This window comes from Podarcis gaigeae (assembly GCF_964106915.1).
Source record: "Podarcis gaigeae genome assembly, chromosome: 2".
Lineage (NCBI taxonomy): Eukaryota > Metazoa > Chordata > Lepidosauria > Squamata > Lacertidae > Podarcis > Podarcis gaigeae.
Genome location: NC_139679.1, coordinates 85,086,120 through 85,108,611, shown reverse-complemented (window position 1 = coordinate 85,108,611; position 22,492 = coordinate 85,086,120). Strand labels below are relative to the sequence as shown.

Genomic DNA, 22,492 nt, shown 5'->3' with positions numbered 1-22,492 from the left:
TTGTTCTATTTGCTCTGTATTCTCGCAGGGCAGATGGCGTTGGCTCTCTGCTGATTCTTTGTTTTAGAGGAATTGTGAGTCTCAATAATGGTCTTCTGGCTCTTTGCACCTCGTTTTCTCCTTCCGGCAGGCATTCTCAATAAGGAAGTCCTGGATCTTTTGTGCTGGGCTCCAGATTTCTTGCCTCTTCCCCACTTTTTTTAAGCTCTTACTTTTTTTTAAAAAAAACCCTTCGTTTAGAGGACAGCTAGGCTTTGATCAGAGGCCTACATCTGTGCATGCGCATGTAAATTAGCATACACAAATTTTATGCAGATTTATGGAATGGCCACATGCCCGGAGTGATTTGAAGTACCTAGCAATGTCCCTGCAATGGAGTCTGGACAACACTCAGATTCACCACTGAGGTCTAAGAACAGAACAGCTCTTCAATAGCAGCTCCTTTCCACAAGTCCCTTTTCCCTCATGGTCAGGGTGGTGTACACAGGCTTCTCCCCACTTTATCACCAGAATGTGCTTGAGAAGCACGTTAAGCTGAAGAACACTGACTAAGAACTTAAGGAACAGGGATTGAGCCAGGTTTCCCTGGTCTAGGCCAAACAGCTAATCCACTAATTAATTCTGATGCATTACTTATTATGGATTATCTATACCACACCAACTCTCCCAGAGAGGGGAGTCTTTTGAGCTTAGAATCTAGTGAGCCCCCAGGTGCAGCACGACTACTCTTGAATGAATGTACCTTCTCTCCTTCAGGGCCAGGTAATCCACGGTCTCCCTACAAGGGAAAAGGAAATGAGAAAATTAGTACATGTCTGGCATAGAGTGTTCTGAAAAAACTGTCTTCTTGAGAGGAGCCAATGTCTACTCTTTTTTGTGTGGATCTGCTTCCGTTAGAACCAGGATACAGAATGCAGGTTGCTTCCCGACAGAGGTGTGCAACCATCACTATGCCTGCATTACTCCTCCTGGGGAATCCTCAACCCAGATCCAAGCTCTTCCAGGTGAGGAAGGGATCCAAGGACAGAATCCTAAGGCAAATTACTGGCAGCTCCTCCCATACACAGGCATCTCACACAACACCTTACAATGTTACCTGCACGCCGCCAGCATACGTAAAGCCTGTTTGATTCACACAGGTGTGTTCACCTCTCGATGACTATAGCACCAAAGCGGGAGATGCATGTGTGAAAACAACATCACAAATCATACACCACAGACAGGGCTTTCATATCGCTCTGTTTGAAAGGAGGCAGTTGACACGTTAAAGCGTCAAGGGCTATGTATAAAGCGATGCGACATCAAGCGATGGACACACATTTGCGAATCAGCTTTTGACTGATATGCGGCCGATTCATTTCACATGAATGCACGTCACTTGATGTCTCATCATGTAATACGCAGCAGCTGACCAAACCAAGTTGCTGGTTATCTTCCATCTCTGCAAAGAAATCTTGGCTCAACAAGATTCTGCCTCTACCTGTACAATATAGTCACCTTTCCCAATCAGAGCTCACCTTCTCTGCTGGTGGTCCAATCTCACCAGGCTGCCCTCGGTCTCCCTGTCACAAAAATAGTGGGTGTGTTAGCAGCATTTAAGGGTGCAAGTTATTCAACAATGGATGAGGGTGCAAGTGTGGGTGAAGGGGCCCATTGCAAAGCAACCAAGGAGTTTCTAACCTCTGTCATTGTTGAGGGGGGTTGAATTAAGAGTTTCCTGTGAAGGAAAAGCAACCCTATATACCAGAGAACTAGGCTGGGCCTACTGCAGAGTATTCTCTGAATGGGTGACAGCAAATGGAAAGAGTCAATGAGAGACATGTTGTGGCCCTAATTCTAGGACACTTCAATGCTTTGAAAGTACCTACCTTGCTTCCTTGTTCACCCGGAGGTCCTCTAGGGCCCTAAAGACAAAGCAAGAGCATTTTACTTGGTAAGTGAGGAATCTGCCGCATGACTCACGTTCTCTCTCAAGGAAACTTGTGCCTATTTCCCCAGACATCGTGGACATTGTTGGAACTGTCCAATCTTTTGCTGAGGCTCTTCCTCTTGAGAACAAAACTAATAATCTAGTTTTCAGAGGCTCTAAATCCCATCAGGACATAGCAGGAATTTCTTTTCTCTCAAAAACTCACTCGATCTCCTGGGTCTCCAGGCCGTCCAGGTGGTCCAGGAAAACCTTCTTCTCCATCCCCCTTTGGACACAGAACAAATAAGTTATTACGCGTAAGAAACAAAAGTCCCACCCCTGCCTTTGGGTCGCATGTGATGAAGGGTGGGGCTAGAAATATTTTAAATAAACACCCATGAAATTCAAGTAGGCTACAGGGAACTGAGGGATTAAAAGCAAGAAGTGTATCTGCATCGCAAACTAATTCACATCTGCACAACTCTTGCATTAACTGTCTCGGACGCATCTGTGCAGAAGCAGAGAAAAAGCAGGTTTCTGCTTTGGCAGTGCACTGAGAAATGGTAGAGGAACACTAAATTATGTTCACCTACTAGCTGCTTGCCCTCAAAGTCCATGGGCAGATAGATGGTCGTTTTACCTTGTCTCCTTTCTGTCCTGCGAGCCCAGGAGGTCCTCTTGGCCCAGGATCTCCTGGCAGACCCTAGAGCACAAAAGGCAACACAAAAGATCTTATGTCCTTTGCAGTTCATATACTGGTCATATACGGTTGTTGTGTAGGGGATTCAGATGCCTTCCCTTGAAGAAGAGCTGCAGGTATATCACATTTTCCCAGCAATCAAAACTCAACATTTCCCCCCCAATATGTCGCTATGCATTTGAATGCTGTAATCGTTGACAATTTTAAACTTCCCTCAACAATAACTGTCCAATGCTCCCGGACAATGTTAGCACCACCTCTATAAACTTTCCACAGCCCCATTCTAGTATTCCTCAAGCAATGCTCACACCCACATCTTTAAACACTGCATTTGCCCATATGCTCTAATCCTCTCTGTGGTCCCCTATCCAAAAGAATGGCAAAGGAGATACTCACTGGGAGGCCTGGTTCTCCTCTGACCACACCCCCATCTCCTGATCCAGGAGGGCCCTAGAAAGACAACCAAAGTGAGGCTCTGGACAGCTACAACACTGCAATCGCAATTTCGGCACAGCATAATATTACATAGGGAACAGAGGACACATTGTGCAACCAGTTACAAGCATGATCTTCTCAGCACAATACAGCTAACTTGAAGATTGACCCATCCATAATCCTGGAACAGGAAGATTGTTCTGTATAAAACATAGGTAAAGCTTATTTCATACGGTTGTGATGTTCAAAGAAGAGCAGTTCAAATTGTAAATAGATGCAAATAACATTTACTCCAGATGTATATAATTTAAGCAGGAAGCCCATCTGAGAACAGCAGTAACCCAAGTTTAGTAAGATGTACAATTTTCTCTTAAGCTTAGATGTAAGAGAATTTTCCCATTTAATTTCATTTCTGAATTCATTTTGTGCAGTTAAAGCTTTGCCGTCTGAAATCTTGTGTCTGAGCTTTACTAAACCTTTCCTAACAGAACAAACAGACTGATTCGAAGTAGATGTATGCGCAAATCTGTGTTTCTTCTACAGCTCCTAGCACAACTGAAAGGATGTGAACGTAAACATGTAAGAAACAATGATGAAGAACAAAACACTACGAGATGTAGAAATTGCACTAAATCCCAGGTCAAGAAGAGAAAAAAACTATCAGCATACATAACTGAAAGAAGACATTGGCATACCACTAATACACAGAGTCATTAGTCAGAAGGCAACGAAGACACTAAAATATGTTTATAGGTATGCATATGAGAATGTTGGGGTGGGCTAGTCAGAAGACCCAAAAAATATCTGAGTCAATGTGAGGGGGGTGGGAGAGAAACTGAGCTTACCTTGAGGGGGGGGGGGAATATACAAACCATGAGATAATCAGATAAAATGTGATAAACAAAAAGAGCTGAACACATATAGAATAAATGGAGGGCTGGAGGAGACAGGGCCATCCATGGTCTACAAATATACTTGATGATCCAGCTCCTTTAATTAAGGCTAAATAATTGTGCAAAAGAAAAGGAAAAAAGAAAAAAAAATGCTATGGGTACCAGTATGCCAATATAGGATGTCTCTGCACAAGGGCAGGGAAAAGAAACTCTCTCCCAGCTCTCTCATTCAATTGTTCGGCAACCACAAACAAAACTCCCAGGATCATACGTGCCACAACAGCAAGGGCAAAGCAGCTAGGGGAAAAGAAGGATCACTTACTCGCTCACCTCGGTCGCCCTTCTCTCCCTGTAAGAAAAATTGCCCACACATAAGCCAAAGTTTTATGCTCAGTATCTCCAAGCGCCCCATGTATTCATCCAAATGCAGAGTGCATCATGCAACAGCCATTTACAGGGTATAGATGCAACAATATGCACATTACAGGATAGACACAACCAAGAGGAGAGCTGGGCAACCCTGGGGGCCCATGTCTGGTAAGAAGAAACTGCAGTGACAGGTATATGCATGAGAAACCCTGGGGCACACTTTCAGGGTCAAGGATGATCCAAAAAAATCACACCGTTGGGGAGATGTGGTCCAAGAACTTTAGCTATGTCACAGGAGGCTGATCGGATGCATCTCTCCTGCTGTTTGCTGTTCTACTGGTGCTTCCCAAAAAAATTTTTTTGCCACTTGGGTTGCTTGTGCTGTTGTTGGCCAGCCCTGCATACTTGAAGAGCGATATGAGGATTGTGAATACTGACAGAACAGGGAGGGGATTTGTGTGAGGCTGATATACCATATTTTTCGCTCTATAAGACGCACCAGACCACAAGATGTACCTAGTTTTTGGAGGAGGAAAACAAGAAAAAAAAATATTCTGACTCTCAGAAGCCAGAACAGCAAGAGGGTTCTCTGCGCAGTGAAAGCAGCAATCCCTCTTGCTTTTCTGGCTTCTGGGATAGCTGCGTAGCCTGCATTCACTCCATAAGACACACACACATTCCCCCTTACTTTTTAGGAGGGAAAAAGTGAGTCTTATAGAGCAAAAAATACGGTATGTGCCAGGGGATATGTATATCACTAGAAAGAGGAAGATGAGAGACAAATGGCAAGAGCTGTTGAATAGAGTGAAGCTTGCTTGCTGTGAATTTGTGGATTTGAGCCCATGTGTGTGCATGTCTCCCTCTCTCTCCCTCTCCCTCTCTCCCCCTGTGTACACAGATTCATATGGGGATGCAACATCTGCCTACATACCTAGCAAAAGGGGCAACATGTACGTGCATGGACTGCATAAGGTGCAGTTGCTGAAACAACACAGCCATCAGCAAGAATGGAGAGCATACCTTGACAAACTCGCCGGCAGGTCCCACAGGCCCCGGAGGTCCCACAGGCCCCGGAGGTCCAGGATCACCAAATTGTCCCCTGGACCCAGGAATTCCAGGAAGTCCAGGGCTTCCCTTTAGGAAGAAAGAACGAAGTTAACAAACACAGGACCATTCCCACCAGTTGGTACCTACTTAGCCCACTGTGGAGGCAATTGGCTGCAATCTTCTGCACACCTGCATGGAGGTAAAGCTCACCGAACATGGAGGATTGCACCGCACCGCACATTTCACAGAAAGAGCAGCAGTGCTGAACAGCTGCAGGATGCTTCAAGAGATGGGGGCTTGATGTACAAAGGGGCTCAGGTTCTCATGCAGTACAACTAGCCCTCCCTCCCCTTCATGGTCCCCCCCCCCATTCAACCACTTTCTTGGCTGTAAGATGCTACGTACCGGTTCACCAGGCTCCCCCTTCCGGCCAGGAAGCCCACCTCCTCCTGCTCCGTCTACAACCTCTCCAGGCTCCCCCTGCCCAAGACAAAAGGCCAAAGGTCACGCCAACAGAGTACAGTTCAGGGATGAAGCGGGAGGCTGCCTCAGTTTCTCTTGGGAGGAAATACAGCCAGTTATGTTAAAATGCGGTGTGTGACAGCAAAAGCAGCGTAATGCCCACCAGCACCAACTAAAAAACGTCATGAGCCAGTTTTCAGGGTCACCTAAACTTTTCCACATGCTGGACTGTTAAGCAAAAACAAAACAAAAGCAGAAAGTTCAGGGGAAAGACATGCCTGCAAGTTTTAAATAGTTTTAACAAGGCTTGGAAATGTTTTGCAACCAGATGTCCTCCAAATGCGTTGGACTATATATAAGCTGCGCTGGCTGCAGCCAATGGGCTAGAATTGTGCCTCGGGCCCAGAATCAAAGGGTGGCTGCTGGATCAGTGGCAGAGTCCATATCTGCTAATGCATGGTGTGGAATTTGAGCCATGCTCTTGCCTGCACCTTCTGGTTCAGGTTATGTAGTGTGAGCCACCCAACATTCAAAATTTCCCGTGAGATGCTAGGCTAGGAGACTTTAAACAGCAGGCAGCTTGGATCCACCTGTCACAGATTATAGCCGTGCAGGTGATTGCTTCCCTCCTCACTGCTGCTTGTCACCAGTAAGCCCAATGGTGGGATTCCACTGATGGTGGGGGGATGATGACATGCTGCACAACACTGCTGGGGAGCCCCTCAAACATGGAGCTAGCCATGCCTGCTACAAGGTATGCTGTGGTGAAGGAACAAAGCCCTCTTTGATAATATAAAAAAATCAGATCTGTCCCTAGGACTTACCAAACATATGGGTCCTTTGTAAGGCAAAGAGCAGAAGTAAAGTATATTTATTACTAGCAAAGCTGGAGGCTGAATTTAGACTGCGCACGGTGAAACATGAAGGGTGCACAGATTTCTAGAGTCATCGACTGGGAAGAGGAGGTACTTTAAAGCCTACAAGCAATCTGGGCCTAAGCTGCCTGGTACTCTCTGGTGTCCCTATAAGGAAGCAGAATCTGGGAAGGGCAGCCCTGATAAATTATAACAGAACATGTTGCAGTCGAAGGATCAGTCCCAGGACTCCCAGACATGAGGTCCCGGTCCCGGTGCTGTTGAACCTTGACTACCTGTGTCCAGCTGAATGTGGGTTACGACAGATGCTGGTCCACTATGCCCCTGCTCCAGAGAGGTGGGGAGGGTGTGTGTGAACAGGGGTGTGTGTGTGATAGTTATACCGCTCAAATGAGGGCTTTGTGTTATTCCCACCCCCCACCCCACCTCACCATTTCTCCCAACCAGGTATCCTTCTCCATTCTATTCTAATTATTTATTAATTTAATTTTCTACCCCACCTTTTTGTTTTCTGCAATGAGCGCAAGATAGCACACATGGTTCTCCCCTTCCTTATTTAACCCTCACATCAACCCTGCGAGGCAGCTTAGGCTGAGAGGCAAGGACTGGCTCGTGAGTTTCATTGCCGAGTGGGGATTTGAACCCTGGTCTCCCAGGTCCTAATCTAACACACTAAACACTACACCTCACTGGCTGCGGGACTCTGGTAGACTACAGAAACACAGGGTTGGGAAGGAGCAGGCTAGAGCAGTTTCTCCTGTCTAACTCTGGGTCTCACCATCACAGCACCTTTGGCTTGGCATTGCGTCTTGCAACACTGCCCTGTAGGAATCTAGGAATTAAGACCCCACCTGAGCCTTCTAGGGGGTAGTCTATGCACTTACCGGCTCACCTTTGCTTCCCTTTGGTCCTATTGGGCCAATCACTCCACGCTCTCCCTGGAAGAAAACGGTAAGGATAAGTAAGAGTCTTTCCAGTCAGTGAGAGGGGATCCATGGGAATCAACCCCTTTACTTACTGGGAGTCCTCGGAGTCCAGGAAGGCCAGGGCTGCCCTGTGGAGGAGAAAATAAATGTAATGGACAGTAATAAAAAGGGTTCCCTCGCCCCAGGGTAGAAATCATAAATTGAGCAGGTGAGATGGGAAGATGACACATGTACAGCCACATAGTGTTGCAGTGAGATTTGGGCTGGGCTGTATGGGCCCTTCGGGTACCTGCCGACTCAGCGTTCTTTTAGAGCTGTGTTTTCTGTTAGTGAAGGTTGCTTGAGGCATAATCTGGCTAGAGATTTGCACTTGTAAGTAGTCCTAGCATAAGATCTCTAGGACTGGGATCCTGCTTTTGGTCCTGTTTTTCAGAGTGGCCAACCAGTGGCCAGTCTGTGGGAAACCCACAAACAGGATTTGACCACAAGAGCACTCTCCCTTCCTGTAGTTTGCAGCAACTGGTATTCAGCAAAATAGCTCAGTTTCATCTTTTTTTATGAGGAAATTAAAAGACCTTAAGAGTGGCCAATGCCTGTTTTGGAAGAAGGACATTTCTTGCTTCCCCCATCTTCTGCCCCCTTCCTTGGCTGGGGGTGATGTCCTCAAGCTATGTGTGGGTGTGAATGGATTTAAGAGCTGTTCAACAGGGGAACGGACTCCCTCGGGAGGTGGTAAACTCTCCTTCCTTAGAGGTTGTTGTTGGATCTGCCATGTATGATTTAGATGAGGTTCCAGCATTGGAGAGGGTTGGACTCGATGACCCTTGGGGTCCCTTCCAGCTCTTCAATTTTATTATTCTAAGATCAGTGATGGGGAAGATTTTGGCCCTCCCAGATGTTGTTGGACTCCATCATCCAGTTAGGAATAACAGGAACTGCAGTCCAGCAACATCTGGAAAGTCATAGGTTCCTCACTTATGGTATAAATGGACAGCACAGGCTGGGGCAGATTGAATTTCCAGGTAGCTAAGTTGGAGCTCTGGGTGATTAGTGGGTAACTGTTGGGAGCACTAAGCTGTGAACTCCCACCTATGTTCAACCTGTATTTCTGTAAATAAAAGCAGTGCTTTTTTCTAAAAAGAATGTTTAGGGGTACTCTCATTTTCCTACTCATATTGAAATACTGCCTCTCAATGAGGCCAAACTTAGATCCACAAAATGTTTAGGGGTATGCATACCCCTGCGTCCCCCCACAGAAAAAAAGCTGAATAAAAGCAAATATTAGAAAATGCCAGTAAGTCCCAAAGTGACCTCATTCCAAAGAAATTCAGGCTAAGTACTGGAATCCCTGAAGCCTCTCATAGTTCAGATAACTAGGTGAGCACATTTGCAACTAGTCAGGTCAGGTTAACATCAGTCATGGCAATACTACAAACTTAGTGCAAGGAGAAGATAGCTCTCTTTGCTCAAGGGGGATGCATCATTCCTAAGTTCAAACTGATGGATGAAGACAAATAAATGTCTCAGTACAGCAAGGCATCATGGAAAATGGGAATGCCCCAGTGCGCAATGACAGATGGCAAGATGTTAAAAAGAAAAAAGCTGTTTACTGGTTGGCCAGAAGAACCAGGGTCACCAGGGCGGCCAGGATTCCCTGGCAATCCATCAGCTCCCGGAAATCCCTGGAAGAAAACAGAGCGATTAAGAACATGCCATTGTGAAAATGCCTTTTACGCTTAATAATAAGAAGCACGTGCATGAGAACATACACACAGGCATAAGTCGTTCTTTACCATGGGCATCTGCTTGTTAAGGTTTCAATCTTAATTATATTACTCAGAAGTATTTTTCGCACCATAGGGCGCACCGGACCATAGGGCGCACCCAGTTTTTTTGGGGGGAAATAAAGGGGGGGAAAAATTATTTTCCCCCCAGGCGCGGGGCTGGGGCGGGGGAAGCTCGAGCTTCCCCCGACCCCAGCCCCCAAACAGGCAGCTCTCTGCAAGCCGTGGAAGCACTCCCGCTGCTTGCGGAGAGGTCCGCGAAGCCTGGACGCGCTGAGCTCAGTGCGCGCTTGCTTCGGCATGCTGGCAACTCTCCGCAAGCAGCGGGAGCGCTCCCGCTGCTTACGGAGAGGTCCGCGAAGCCTGGGCGCGCTGAGCTCAGCGCGCGCGGGCTTCGGCATGCAGGCAAGTCTCCGCAAGCAGCGGGAGCCCAGCGCTGGGCTCCCGTTGCTTGCGGAGAGGTGTGCGAAGCCTGGAGAGCGTGAGGGGTCGGTGCGCACTGACCCCTCTCACTCTCCAGGCTTCAGCAAAAGCCTGCATTCGCACCATAGGATGCACACACATTTCCCCTTCATTTTTGGAGGGGAAAAAGTGCGTCCTATGGTGCGAAAAATACGGTATTCCAGTAGGAAGCATGTCTAGGATTTCAGTCCTAGAAGACTAGAAATGAAAGGGATCACAGATCATCTAATTTGTTCTTTACTTGAAAGGAAGGGTCTGTTACTCGCCAGGCCCTCAGTGAGATCCAAATAACAAAAGCAAAAGGACTGCAGAGCAGATAGCTCCAGGTAACCCAAGCAGGCAAGTTATTGCAACAAGCTCCCATAGTCTATTCATCTTGCAGGAAAGGGAGTTCACCAGTAGAGGCACCATAAAGCTAAATTCTCTAATTTAAGATGAACCCAGAGGGATTCTCTGATCTTGAACAGATTGATGAGGAGGAACAAGGAAGGCTTCCTGCCCATAAAAGCTCCATCATTCTTAGCGTTCTGCTCCCTCCTGAGTAAAATATTCAAGACTACATGAGATGCTGTGAGTACCCACCCTGTCTCCTTTCTCACCCCGCCGCTCAGTGACATCACCTGGAGGACCCCGAGGTCCTACTGGGCCTGGAGGACCTGGGATCCCATTGCGCCCCTGAAAAAAACCGAAGACAAATAATAGGATTTGTTTTATTTACAACCTGCCTGGTTGCTGTTGTGGCTTTTCCCCCCAAATGCTTTTAGTGGTGGGAGCTACAACCTGCCTGAAATACAGGCTGGGATGCTGCCAAGGGGTCCCCCCCCCGCCTCGCCCCCAATAGTCTGAAAAGGAAAGGGCTCTAGTCAAACCAACAGCACCCTAACAAACAAGATGAGCTCTACTCCATGCCATACAGCCCAGGGACCCACACAAAAGAGCAGACATTACCGGATCTCCAGAAGGCCCAGGAAGTCCCATGCGTCCTTTCCGTCCCTGCAAAAATGATCAGAGAGATTAACTGCTGTTTCCACCCCCAGGGACCAACCCTCTTTAGGTCCTAAATGGACTTCAGTGTGAGATCACCTTCCTTGGGAAATCTCAGATACTCACAATCTCACCAGGCTCGCCCTTCTCACCCTGCAGGAAAAGAAAAGAGAAGCCCCAGTTTGCACCCAAGAAGAAATACCTCAAAACATTTCCCTGCTTCTCTCTGGGCAACTTCTAAGGAAAAAACTCTTGGGAAGTGGTCAAATGGTGCAGAGATGTCAAGGTATAGGGTGCTATATAAATTCAATAAATAATAATAGCTTTGGGATTGGCTTACAGCTACAGTGGAAAACAGTGCAGAGCCATTTCCATGCCTGCCAAAGTCCCTCCGATTCTCCACCTGCCTTAGTCACCTAGAAAACCGCATGGCATCACTGGTCTGACTCCACCATTGCTGACTCTCTCCATCCTGTCTCTAAGGGGAACTGAACACACTTCCACATGCTGTGCCAGCCTAGCACAGAGCTGGCTAATGCATGGCATTGCAAATACTGCTGGACTACTCTTTCTTTTTGTCTTTCTTACCTGCCCTTCACACTAAGGTCCAAGGCCAGGTTACATTGAGATCCAGTGCCGAGGGCCTTCTGGCGGTTCCCTCATTGCGAGAAGTGAGGTTACAGGGAACCAGAGGGCCTTCTCAGTAGTGGCACCTGCCCTGTGGAATGCCTTCCCATCAGATGTCAAGGAAATAAGCAGCTATCTTATCTTTAAAAGACATCTGAAGGCAGCCCTGTTTAGGGACGTTTTTGATATTTAATGCTATATTGTTTTTAACACTTGATTGGGAGCCGCCCAGAGTGGCTGGGGAAACTCAGCCAGATGGGTGGGGTATAAATATATTATTATTATTATTATTATTATTATTATTATTATTATTATTATTACTACAGCATTGGAACACAATAGAAAAACAAGTTAAAATAACTTGCAAACATATAAATAAGGTGGGCCCTAAAAATGTGCCCTTCAAGTGTCAAAAGCTGACCACGGGCCACCCTGGCTGTGGCTGATGGAGCTGGAGTACAATAATATCTGGAAGGCCACAGGTTCCTCCCAGCCTTGGCCTATAAATTGTAGAACCCAGAGGCAAAGGAATGACCCCCAATATTTTTGGGGGGCAGGGGGTCGCAGGCAACACCACGCGCATGTGTGACACTGTGCACACGTGGCAGGAGACGGAGAGCTCTGGAGGAGCTGACCCCTGGGCCTGTGGTGCACAGGACCACCTAAAGATTGAGGGAGCCTCGTCCCCTTGAAAAAAATATTAAGGGTGCTGAGGTTGCCTTCGGCCCCCTAGAGTCGGCACACCTGGTAGAGTCCCTATCCAAGATGTCCTTCTGCATGCAGAACATGTGTTCTACTGTGGAGGTACAGCCCTCTCCTCAAAAAAGCCACACCCCTGGTATCCATTTCCTGCTCTTATCTGGCCTGCTACAGGAAAGAACATCGGCTCCTTGTCCTGGTTTAGTCCTGCTGAACAGGAGTTTCCTGTGACTTACCTTAGGACACTGCACTGTACAGGGCTCTGGTCTAGGCTGAGGGAGGGAGGAAGTGGGAAAACACAAAGGATAAAAAGATCAGTGTTAGAATAGTTATAATGCTGCTGCCGGTGCATGAAAACATTTTGTGCTGGACGTTGGATGAAATTTACCACAGTGCGCATGTAACCAATTGGTACAACCAGTGGCCTGTGATGTCCTGCCAAGATGCAAACATTTTACCATGTAAAATCAGAGGTGAATTTCCTCCACCACTTGGCAGAGTGCTCCAGGGGATGGTCTTTACCAAGTGGTTATTTTTATTATTGATAATGATGGTGGCAATGATGATGTTATTTATACTCCCATTTTTCCCCTGTCAGGGATTAAAGGGGGTTTACAGATAAAGTGAGAACAGCTAAAAAATTGGAGGTAATTAAAAAACAATTAAACAATTAATATGTGGTTATATGCATACTGCAAGGCATTTCCACTTAAGACAGGGGTCAGCAAACTTATTCAGCAGGGTGCTGGTCCATTGTCCCTCAGACCTTGTGGGGGGCCGGACTATATTTTTTGGGGGGAGGGAAATGAACGAATTTCTATGCCCCACAAATAACCCAGAGATGCATTTTAAATAAAAGCACACATTTTGCTCATGTAAAAACACCAGGCAGGCCCTACAAATAACCCAGAGATGCATTTTAAATAAAAGGACATACTCTACTCATGTAAAAACAGATTCCTGGACCATCCGGATTTAGAAGGTGATTGGGCCAGATCCGGCCCTCGGACCTTAGTTTGTCTACCCATGACTTAAGACAAGACCCTCGTGTGTGAGGAATCCAGGCCACATACAAACAAGAGGCGCGGCTGTCCTTCTACGCGTCAAGACGTCTTGTGTTGCAATGGTGCTACCTGAACAGGCAGAGCAAACACTCTTCCATTCACCTCCCTCCATTCAATGGCTTAGCAAACTGCAGGTAATCCCTCTCCTGCATTTTGTGAGTAACGTCTTACCCCTTCAGTGTCGGCTGCCCTGCAGAGGGCGTTGACAAGCCCCTCTTCCGCCTCTGGCAGAGTGCTCAAATCCCTCCTCACATAGAAAACATTGCGCCGGTCCTCATTGGTCACCAGGCGGCGCAGCTGCTCCCGGTCAGCTCCGTTCATGCCAACAGCCAGCACCTGGATTCCTGCAAGGTACAGAAAGAGAAAGTAAGCCCATCGAGGGAGTCTGTGGGTTGGCCATTCCCTGGGCAGGGCACATTAACAGTTCAGAAGAAGAGACTAATTTCCAAGAAAACCTTCAGTCAGGCCTGCAGGGATAGTGTTTTTTCTGGAAAAGTTTTTTTTCTAACTGCAAAGAAAAGGGCAAGCGAAACAATCAAGGGTCTGGAGCAACTTCCTTATGAGGAAAGGTTACAATATCTGGAGCTATCTTGTTCAGAAAATAGGTGCCAGTGGTGGGGACACAAACAAGAGGCACATAAAATTAGGCAAGATGTGGGGGAAGTGAACAGAGATAGGTTTATTCTCCCTCTCTCATAGAACCCAGGCCACACAATGAAGCTGAATGTTGGAAGATTCAGGACAGGCAAAAGATGCAAGGAAAGTTTCCTGTGCTCCTGTGCTCTTATATTCCCGCCCCCCCCCCACACTCTAAGGGCCTGTGTGCCTTACCTGCAGCCTTGAGATCCCTGGCTGGCCCAATGGCATCATCGCTGGATGGACCATCCGCCAGGATCACCAGGGTCCCAGGTACACCAGGTCTGCGCCCTCCAGCGAGGCTCAGCATGTCGCTCTTGGCAAAATTGATGGCAGCTCCTGCAGTGAAGAAAGCAAAGGACCCAAGATACATATACCCACAGAAAGCAAGCATGTGCGGGAGAGTTCATTGTCAAGAGAGATTTACAGGAGTGGAAGTGGCCACCTCTTATTTGGGAGGCCCACTACTTTGTTCAGGCTTTACAGCAGTAACTGGCCAACCCCATGGACAGATTTATTATCATCATAATTATTTAGTACATTTATACCCTGCCCTTTAGCTGAAAAGACTCACACAGCGCCTTGCAAAAATCAGTTTTAAGATTGTCCTCGCCCTTAGGGCTTACAAAGACATGGCACACAAGGAAAAAAAGGAATGTGAGGGAGGAGGGAGAAACAAGCTCAAACACATGTGCTTTAAGTTACAGTTTTTAAATTTACAGTCAACACCAGTGGCAGTTCTGGCTATCTTTCCCTTGATAAAGACCAGTCCCACACTGGAAGCAGCCCCACATTGCTCCAGATCAAATCCCGCAGAAGAGCAGGTGACAATGTTCAGGCCCAGAGGACAGAGCAGCTCCTGACATGCAGCTCTGGATTTCAACAGGAATAAAGCCCTCTGTGTGTGTGTGTGTGTGTGTGTGTGTGTGTGTGTGTGTGTTTTGTCCTTACAGTGATGCCCTCCCCAGTCTCTGAACCGATGAAACTTGCACCACACGGCTCAGTCCCCCAGCCCTGCACTTACCAATGGCATTGCCACTGGGTTCATCATAGCGCAGCGAGCGGATAAACTGCAGGACTGTTGGCAAGTCACTAGAGCGGTTGAGCCGGAGTAAAGGGAGGCCTCGGTAGCTATAAAGCACGATGCCCACCTGGGGGAGAAAGGGAAAAAACAAAGTCAGAGCAGAGATAGGGAATCTCAAACCCAGGGTTGGATGTGGCCCTCCAGGCCTCTCCACCTGGCCCTTGGGACTCTCCCCAGGCCACACCCCCTCCTCAGCCTACTTCACATCCTCCTTGAGTATTTTTGCCAGGCTTGAATGTGTGCTTGGACTTGGATATGGCCAAAGGCATGTACTGTATGTGTGTGAGAGAGAGTTTGTGTAGAAACAGGCATACTGCGCAAAGCTAAAAATTTACATCTATTGCTCCACCCTCTTTTGTTTCTGGTCCCGCCCACTACCACCAATAAGGGGTTGCAGTGCTCAGGCTGAATGGGGTTCCCCACCCTTGAGGTAGAGCAAGAGAGTTGTATGGAAGAGGGCACTGCAGCCAAGACACTCCACAGCCAAGACAGGAAATGTCTAAGGGAAATGTACTTGATGACCAACTTTAGGGTGCACGAAGGCCAGGAAGGCAGCCACCTGAAACACTGTGTGGCTGGCCACTCACGCCAGCCACTTCCCATGTTGCTCCATCCACTTTCGCCTTACAGAAACCATAGCAAATGAGGTTTCGCACTGAGAGGTGAAAATCACCAGGACCGCAGTGGGAGCCTTGGCACCAGAAGAGCTTGCCACGCAGCAGAGGCTTGGCATGGGTGTTTTACTAAGTGGCCCAACACCCACAGCACATGCAAACTGAGCCAAAAGGAAGAGCTGCAGCCCCTTTATGTCAGTCATTACCTGGGTGGCACCAGGACCCAACTGGCCCAGTGCAGATACAGTGTTGGAGAGGATGCTCTGCACGGCCTCTGCGTTGTAGGCGTTGTCTCGAGTGGCATGCACGAGAAAAACGACGTCTCTGCGGGCGTCTCGGCAGACTGTAGAGGGGAACGTTTCAAAATGAGTAGGGTTGGCGTCCAAGCAGATGTCAGGGCACATAAAAACAGAGACTTTTCTCCACCCACCCACGTGAGAAGCTGCCCTTGTGCACAGCCAAATGGCTTTTGATTCAGAGCACAGAAGGGATCCAGGTGGCATGTCAAGGCCTGGCAGAAACAGCACAAGCAAAAATGATCCAACCTAGCTCCACCTGTTTTCCTTGGGAGCATAACACATAACAGGGAGTGAGGACCTTGGGCACAACATGAGAACATGAGAAGATCTCTGCTGGATCAGGCCACTGGCCCATCGAGTCCGGCATCCTTGTTCTCACAGTGGCCAACCAGATAATAATAATAATAATAATAATAATAATAATAATAATAATAATAATAATAATAAATTTTATTTATATCCCGCCCTCCCCAGCCGAAGCCGGGCTCAGAGTGGCTAACAACAGTAAAACGATAAAACATTCTAAAATCATTTCATTATAAAATTAATTCCAATCAAATTAATGGCAACCATTGGGCTAGAGTTCTGTGAAGATTGCCAAAGGAGGGAGTCAGGCTGTGCCTTGGCCAAAGGCCTGGTGGAACAGCTCTGTCTTGCAGGCCCTGTGGAAAGATGTCAAGTCCCTCAGGGCCCTAGTCTCTTGTGACAGAGCGTTCCACCAGAGCGGGGCCACAGCTGAAAAAGCCCTGGCTCTGGTTGAGACCAGCCTAACCTCCCTGTGGCCTGGGACCTCGAAAATGTTTTTGTTTGAAGACTGTAAGGTCTTCCGTGGGACATACCAGGAGATGCCTGTGGGAAACCTGCAAGCAGGATTCGAGCAGAAGAGCGCTCTCCCCCCTTTGGTTTCCAGAAACTGCCTCTGACTGTTGAAGCAGAGGCAGAGTCATCATGGCTAATAGCTGTTAATGACAGCAACCTCCCTGGATTTGTCAAGTCCTCTTTGAAAGCCCTCCAACATAGGAGAGGCTCTGCATTTCCCTCCCAGGTGCAAGGATACCTCACCTGTGCGGTCAGTCACAGAAGTCTCAGGACCTGTGACACTCCCAAACAGCGGGCGGATGGTGAAGGTGTAGCTCCTGCCCAGGCGGAGGCCAGACACTTGGTGCGATGTGACAGACCCAGGCAATGTTCTCTGTGCTTCCACTTCGTCTGGAAGAAACCAAGAGCATGAAGGGCAATTCCACAAGGGGATGACACAGTATGGACGCCGTGCCCCCCTCCATGTAACAGATCTCAAGCCTGCAGTGAGTCTTGGAACCAGTGGCAGAAGGTATGCCATGGGAAGATTCGGCCTGTGCATGACCTCTGGACAAAGGAGAAAAGTGAGGGGTGGGGAGGGTGGGGGAACCAGCTACATCTGCCAAGGAAGGAATTCTCTTCCAGTCACTTCCACGCTTCCTAGGAGCCAGTGTGGGGGAGTACTTAAAAAGTATTGGATTATGGATTCCAGTTCAAATCTCAACTCAGCCATGAAGTTCCCTGGGTGGCCTTGATCCAATCAATGTTTTTCAGCCTCAGTCTACCTCACAAGGTTGTTGGGGGGATAAAGCGGGGGCGGAGAATTATGCACGCTGCCCTGAGGTCACTGGAGGAAGGCCAAGATATAACGAGATCTGTTCTTGCTAGCTAGCTGCAAGCTGCCTTTCCTCACCTAGTCTTCAGCTGTGCAAGAGCTGGAGGAGGTGATGGCACTAGGACACACTGCCCGTATTTCCTCTTTCATACCCACCCACCCCTCAATGGCCCAACAGTTTGGTCCTCAACCTCTGCCATTACCTCGTGGAGATTTCCAAGTGAGGAGATAGCCAGTGGCCCCAGGAACAGGAGTCCAGGTCAAAATCGCAGCATCCCTTTGAATCTCTGCCACCCGGAAGTTGGTCACACGACCCATTGCTGCTGGAAAAAGCAGAGGTAAAAAGGTGAGGCAGTTGTTTGGGGCCTTCAGACAATCTTTGCCTCCACCAAGAGAAGCAACTGAGCCTCCATAATCATGATCAATTACAGTAGTTACCATACTAGTGAAACATTCTCCCCCGTGCCATTGACTCCTCATGGAAGCACTTACATCCCCGAGCTTTGCAGAAGTCCTTTGCAGTACTTATAACTACCATGCACAAGTGAGAGTGTTTTCATCACAAAGATGTTTTCACAGCACAGCAGATGTGAGAACAGCGCCATATACATAACTAGCCACCACTGGTTTGTTACAGTGATTCATTCAGCATTTTCCATGGAAAGGCAATACAAAAATATAATATATAAACACCACTGTAGATGTAAAAATGAAACAAAAAACTCTTTCTTTAGAAGTTGAGGAAAAAACAGCAAGACAGGTTTAAAACATTTAACAGGGCAGAAACAAAAGAATCTATACATCACATTATTTTGGGGGACAACATACAAACACCTTAATACTGTCTGAAGTTATAAACCCTCCAATCCACTCCTCTGGCAGGGTATACACACCCAATAAATTTATTGTGAAATCACTTTGACATAGTTCATGGGAAAGGGTCCATAAATGGAATCAAATAAGTAAATAAATAACAAGACACACAACTCCCAACCACCACCGTTTATCAGGTCACGTATGTGAGACCTAGGAAAGAAGGGAGAGCACAGCGAACGAAGCCTTTTAGCTCTGATGAAGTGCAATTTGAAGATGCCGCCATGAGATGGCTACCTTACTGCAAGCAGAGCCAGGCCTGAGGCAAAGCCCCACAGGGGACAAGAGGCAACCTAAGGGCACCTGCGAGAGTGAGGTACGTTTTGACTATCTCCCAAACTCATAAATAGGCAGAATGTGTCTTCTAGCTGATCTCTGTGCCTGCAGAAGCTGGCCAACTTAGTAGAGGACGGAAGGTGGATTTACCAGTGTTGGCAACAACAGCCACAGCTCTGCTCTCCTGGTTGCCCACCAGGCTGGTGATGCGAATTTCGTAACGCCCTCCTGGCTGCAGGTCTCTGATGTCATAGGTGTTGACATTGGCCGGAAGCAGCTGGCTCCTCTCTGGTCCACCTGCCCCGGGTGAGAGAGGGAGTTAATTTCCTGAGTGATGGGTGGAAGTAAGAGAGGTGTAAGTAGCACAACAGGGCTGGGTAACCTTTTCTGGGCCAAGGGCCACATTCCCTTATAGGCAACCTTACAAGGGCCACATGCCAAAGGTGGGTGGGTCCAGAAACGAAAGTAGGTGGAGCAACAAATGCAAATTCACACACACCCTTCTACCCAGGCAGAGTTCTAGATGGGGAGGAAGGAAACATTTAAGAGGGTGCAAAGCAGGGGTGGCTGAGGAGAGTCCTAAGGGCAAGGAGGCCAGAGAGAGAGGCCCCCAGACCTGAGGTTCCCCACCTCTGGTGTAGACAATACTCACCATCTGCCGGCTGCCAGACAAGCCGATAGCCTGTGCTTCCTGGTGCTGGGCTCCATTCGACCCGGATGTGCTTTTCAGAGGAGTCGGTCACACGCAGATTCCCAACTGGCTGAACTGAGACTGTCGCTGAGAGGAAAGGTTGGGAGGATTAGCAAAGGAAGAGGATCCAGGGAGGTCGATTGCTGCCATGGGTAGGAGAAGGCACCGTAGTAGGAACTATTTGTCCTGGATGAAGGGAGTGAACCTTGCTGAGGGGAACTGAAGAATGCACCTGGACTCATCCAGGAGTCCATTTGGGTATTTAATGTGGGATGAATACAAGGCCTTTCACCTTTTGTTTAGGAACTGCAGCTGGCACCCTCCATAGATGCGCATTCCAAAGAGCTGGAAAACCCTTGTCCACACCCTGTTTCACAGCCTCTGCTTCCAGGGAGCTTCTGGGATGACAGCTACAAATGCAGCCGGTGCCTAATCCAGGGTGCCAAACCCCACCTAAAAGGAGTCAGTTGATGCTCACACCCCTCACTCACTTGCCCATGAAGCTCACCAGCAACCTTGGGCAAATCACCGTCTCCAGACCCCCAGCCTAACTCACAGAGCGACCAGAGTAGTGCCCACAGCTCCTTGAAATGAGGACTAGACAGAGATGTGGCACACAAATCCACTGAAGTCTTACGTGTGGTGACAATGAGAGACACGGGGTCTCCTTCACGGTTGCCAATCAGTGCAGTGACCTTCACAGTGTAGCTGACTCCGCCTTCCAGGTTCTGGATGTCAAAGGAATTGGTGCTTCCCGAGACCAGCTTGCTGTTTTCAGGGCCACCTTCGAAGCAGAGCAGAGTTTAAAAAGATGGGCAAAATCATTCCAGTCTATCCCAGTTCACAAGTGCAAATCTTTTCTTTTTTTAATCATTTTTATTGATTTTCCAATAAAAACAACCAATCAACATATCCACATCATAATCCAATTAAAAACAATAAACTAAAATAAAAAACCAACCAAATTATAATTATTAATTTTTCCAGGCTCCCCATAGTCTGGACCTCTGAAGCATATCTCCAAATCTTCATTCCTGCCTCTTCTCGTTGTTTTCATATTTTCCGTCTTCTGATCTTAACACTTTAATGCAAGTGCAAATCTTGATACTATTCGCAGACAAAAGGTTATCCTTGTCCTACAACCAGGATGGGCAACCTGTAGCCATCCAAAGGTTGTTGGACTCCATCAGCCCCCAGTCAGCATGGCCTATGGTCGGAAAGATGAGAGTTGCAGTCTGGCAATATCTGGAAGGCTAGAGGTTTCTAAACCCTGTCTTAACCTGTTTCATACTTGGGAAAAACAAATGGGGCTTTGGATTCTGGGACTTGCAAATGTTCTGCTATCTCACTTTCTGGGAGAAACATCAGCATCAGAAACAGCATCAATGCAGGCAGACAACTGATAAACTGAGCAGCTACTGTACCATCACTGCGGCCCCACACAATTCTGTAGGCTGTAACTCCGGGCACACCAACCCATGTGACTCGCACATCCGTGCTCCGAGACTCCAGGACCTGTAAGCTGGTGACCATTCCCACTTGATCAGGGGCTGCAAAACAAAAGAACGGAAAAGGATGATGGAGAGCAGTGCCATTGAGATGGACTTTCTGTGGGCATCCCTGTTCTACAGCCAGTGTTGATCTCACCTGTTGTAGCTGTGGCAGTAACCGGACTCCCTTCTCTGTTGCCAACCAAGGCCGAGACCCCAATGAGATAGAAAGACCCAGGCCTCAGGCCCTCAATAGTGTAGGAGTTTCTATTAGCTGGAAGGACTTGAGAGAACTCTTGACCTGGGGGAGAAGACGACATCAAGCTGGAGGAAGCGTATTCCATAAAGCAGGGTTGAAAACAGGGTGGACTATTACGGCAAGAAATCCCTCAGCTGGGAGTTACCAGACAGCAGCTCTGGGAATCTTTTTCTGCCACAATTGCCAAGTAAGAGTCCAGACAGAAATTTCCAACACAAACAGCATATCTTAGCACAAACAAGGTATCCTTCAACAGAACAGCTTCCAGGCATACCACAAAACCAGTCTACATCCTTCTGAGACAAATATTTCATAACAGCAACACTGAGTGTGTGTGTGTTTTAAAAAAGGAGAGACCAATTGAGAGAGATTTTGCTGCCCAAAGGAATACAAATTCCAACTGGAGTGGGGGTTTTTTATAAGCTGAACCCAAGCTAAGAATTCCTGGCTATTGTATTTCACCTTTGAAATACAAAACTGTTTCCCTGCTTGGTTTTAAAAAACGAACTCAGAGATCTCTAGATTGCTGATTAAACTAGACTCCTGTTGGTTGATTGTTTATTTATTTTCCACTTTTCACCCTAAGGTCCCAGGGCAGGTTACAACAATAAAATACGATTATAAAAAATGGTTCAAAACAGCTTCATTAAACTACCCTGTCCGAAATGGCATTGCATTTTAGAATTAACCTATGTGGAGACTTTCCCTGAGTTAATCAGGCTAATTGAGTCTACAGAGTTCCAGTGGGCTGTCACTTTTGTAACTCGGCCGCAGTCCCAAACCAGTTCTCCTTCCTGCCCTATCCCACCCCTGATATATTTCATCTCTCTAGTTCTGACACTACACTTTAGTCCTTAAATACAGCAGACCCCAAAGTTCCAATTAAGCCTAATTCTGAAGCCAGAATATATTATTTTTGTCACACACAGAACAACTCACCATCTCTCTGCCGCCACATCACCTTATATCCGGTAACCCCGGCAACTGGATTCCACGTCACCCGCAATTGGCTGGGTCCAAGGGCAGCCACTTGTAGGTTGGTGATGCTGCCCACAGATGGGCGTTCTGCAAGTCCAAAGAAAGAATTGAGCGTGTTGGCTGGGAAAAACTGGTCACGCACAAACACTTACATGCCACTTTGGAAACCCCCTGACATTTGCATGGCTGTGGCCTATGGTACCAAAGAGTCACATCGAATGCTCCACCCATATTTCCCTCTGGCCCCATCCACCACTGATATGTGGCCCTCAGAAAGCTACCCATAAAGGCATGTGGTCCTCTGGCTGGAAAATGTTCTCCCCTCTTGCCTTGGGAGTTTTTGAAGTGCTTCATGTCTCAGGGAGGAATTATTATCGCCACACTGCAGATGGGGAGTGACCTGTTAAATCTTCTCCCAAGAAG

The 22,492-nt window shown here is 47.7% G+C and overlaps 1 protein-coding gene across 6 annotated transcripts in view; it reads right to left on the bottom strand.

Moving 5' to 3' along the window:
* Nucleotides 1-22,492, bottom strand: part of COL7A1 (collagen type VII alpha 1 chain) — a 114,928-nt gene that overhangs the window by 62,862 nt on the left and 29,574 nt on the right. For 5 of the 6 annotated variants that reach the window (XM_083727100.1, XM_083727104.1, XM_083727102.1 and 2 more), the window contains 28 exons: nucleotides 22,031-22,156; nucleotides 20,990-21,133; nucleotides 20,767-20,892; nucleotides 19,980-20,126; nucleotides 19,304-19,429; nucleotides 18,802-18,948; nucleotides 17,706-17,825; nucleotides 16,932-17,078; nucleotides 15,777-15,913; nucleotides 14,897-15,023; nucleotides 14,068-14,211; nucleotides 13,408-13,580; nucleotides 12,409-12,444; nucleotides 10,973-10,999; nucleotides 10,811-10,855; nucleotides 10,445-10,537; nucleotides 9,227-9,298; nucleotides 7,709-7,744; nucleotides 7,575-7,628; nucleotides 5,759-5,833; nucleotides 5,327-5,440; nucleotides 4,260-4,286; nucleotides 3,006-3,059; nucleotides 2,550-2,612; nucleotides 2,136-2,195; nucleotides 1,869-1,904; nucleotides 1,518-1,562; nucleotides 743-778 (listed from right to left, as the gene is read on the bottom strand). In XM_083727100.1, the coding sequence (XP_083583226.1) occupies nucleotides 743-778; nucleotides 1,518-1,562; nucleotides 1,869-1,904; nucleotides 2,136-2,195; nucleotides 2,550-2,612; nucleotides 3,006-3,059; nucleotides 4,260-4,286; nucleotides 5,327-5,440; nucleotides 5,759-5,833; nucleotides 7,575-7,628; nucleotides 7,709-7,744; nucleotides 9,227-9,298; nucleotides 10,445-10,537; nucleotides 10,811-10,855; nucleotides 10,973-10,999; nucleotides 12,409-12,444; nucleotides 13,408-13,580; nucleotides 14,068-14,211; nucleotides 14,897-15,023; nucleotides 15,777-15,913; nucleotides 16,932-17,078; nucleotides 17,706-17,825; nucleotides 18,802-18,948; nucleotides 19,304-19,429; nucleotides 19,980-20,126; nucleotides 20,767-20,892; nucleotides 20,990-21,133; nucleotides 22,031-22,156 (2,537 nt within the window). The remainder of the gene's footprint in view (nucleotides 1-742; nucleotides 779-1,517; nucleotides 1,563-1,868; nucleotides 1,905-2,135; nucleotides 2,196-2,549; nucleotides 2,613-3,005; nucleotides 3,060-4,259; nucleotides 4,287-5,326; nucleotides 5,441-5,758; nucleotides 5,834-7,574; nucleotides 7,629-7,708; nucleotides 7,745-9,226; nucleotides 9,299-10,444; nucleotides 10,538-10,810; nucleotides 10,856-10,972; nucleotides 11,000-12,408; nucleotides 12,445-13,407; nucleotides 13,581-14,067; nucleotides 14,212-14,896; nucleotides 15,024-15,776; nucleotides 15,914-16,931; nucleotides 17,079-17,705; nucleotides 17,826-18,801; nucleotides 18,949-19,303; nucleotides 19,430-19,979; nucleotides 20,127-20,766; nucleotides 20,893-20,989; nucleotides 21,134-22,030; nucleotides 22,157-22,492) is intronic. The other variant, XM_083727103.1, reaches the window with a different exon arrangement.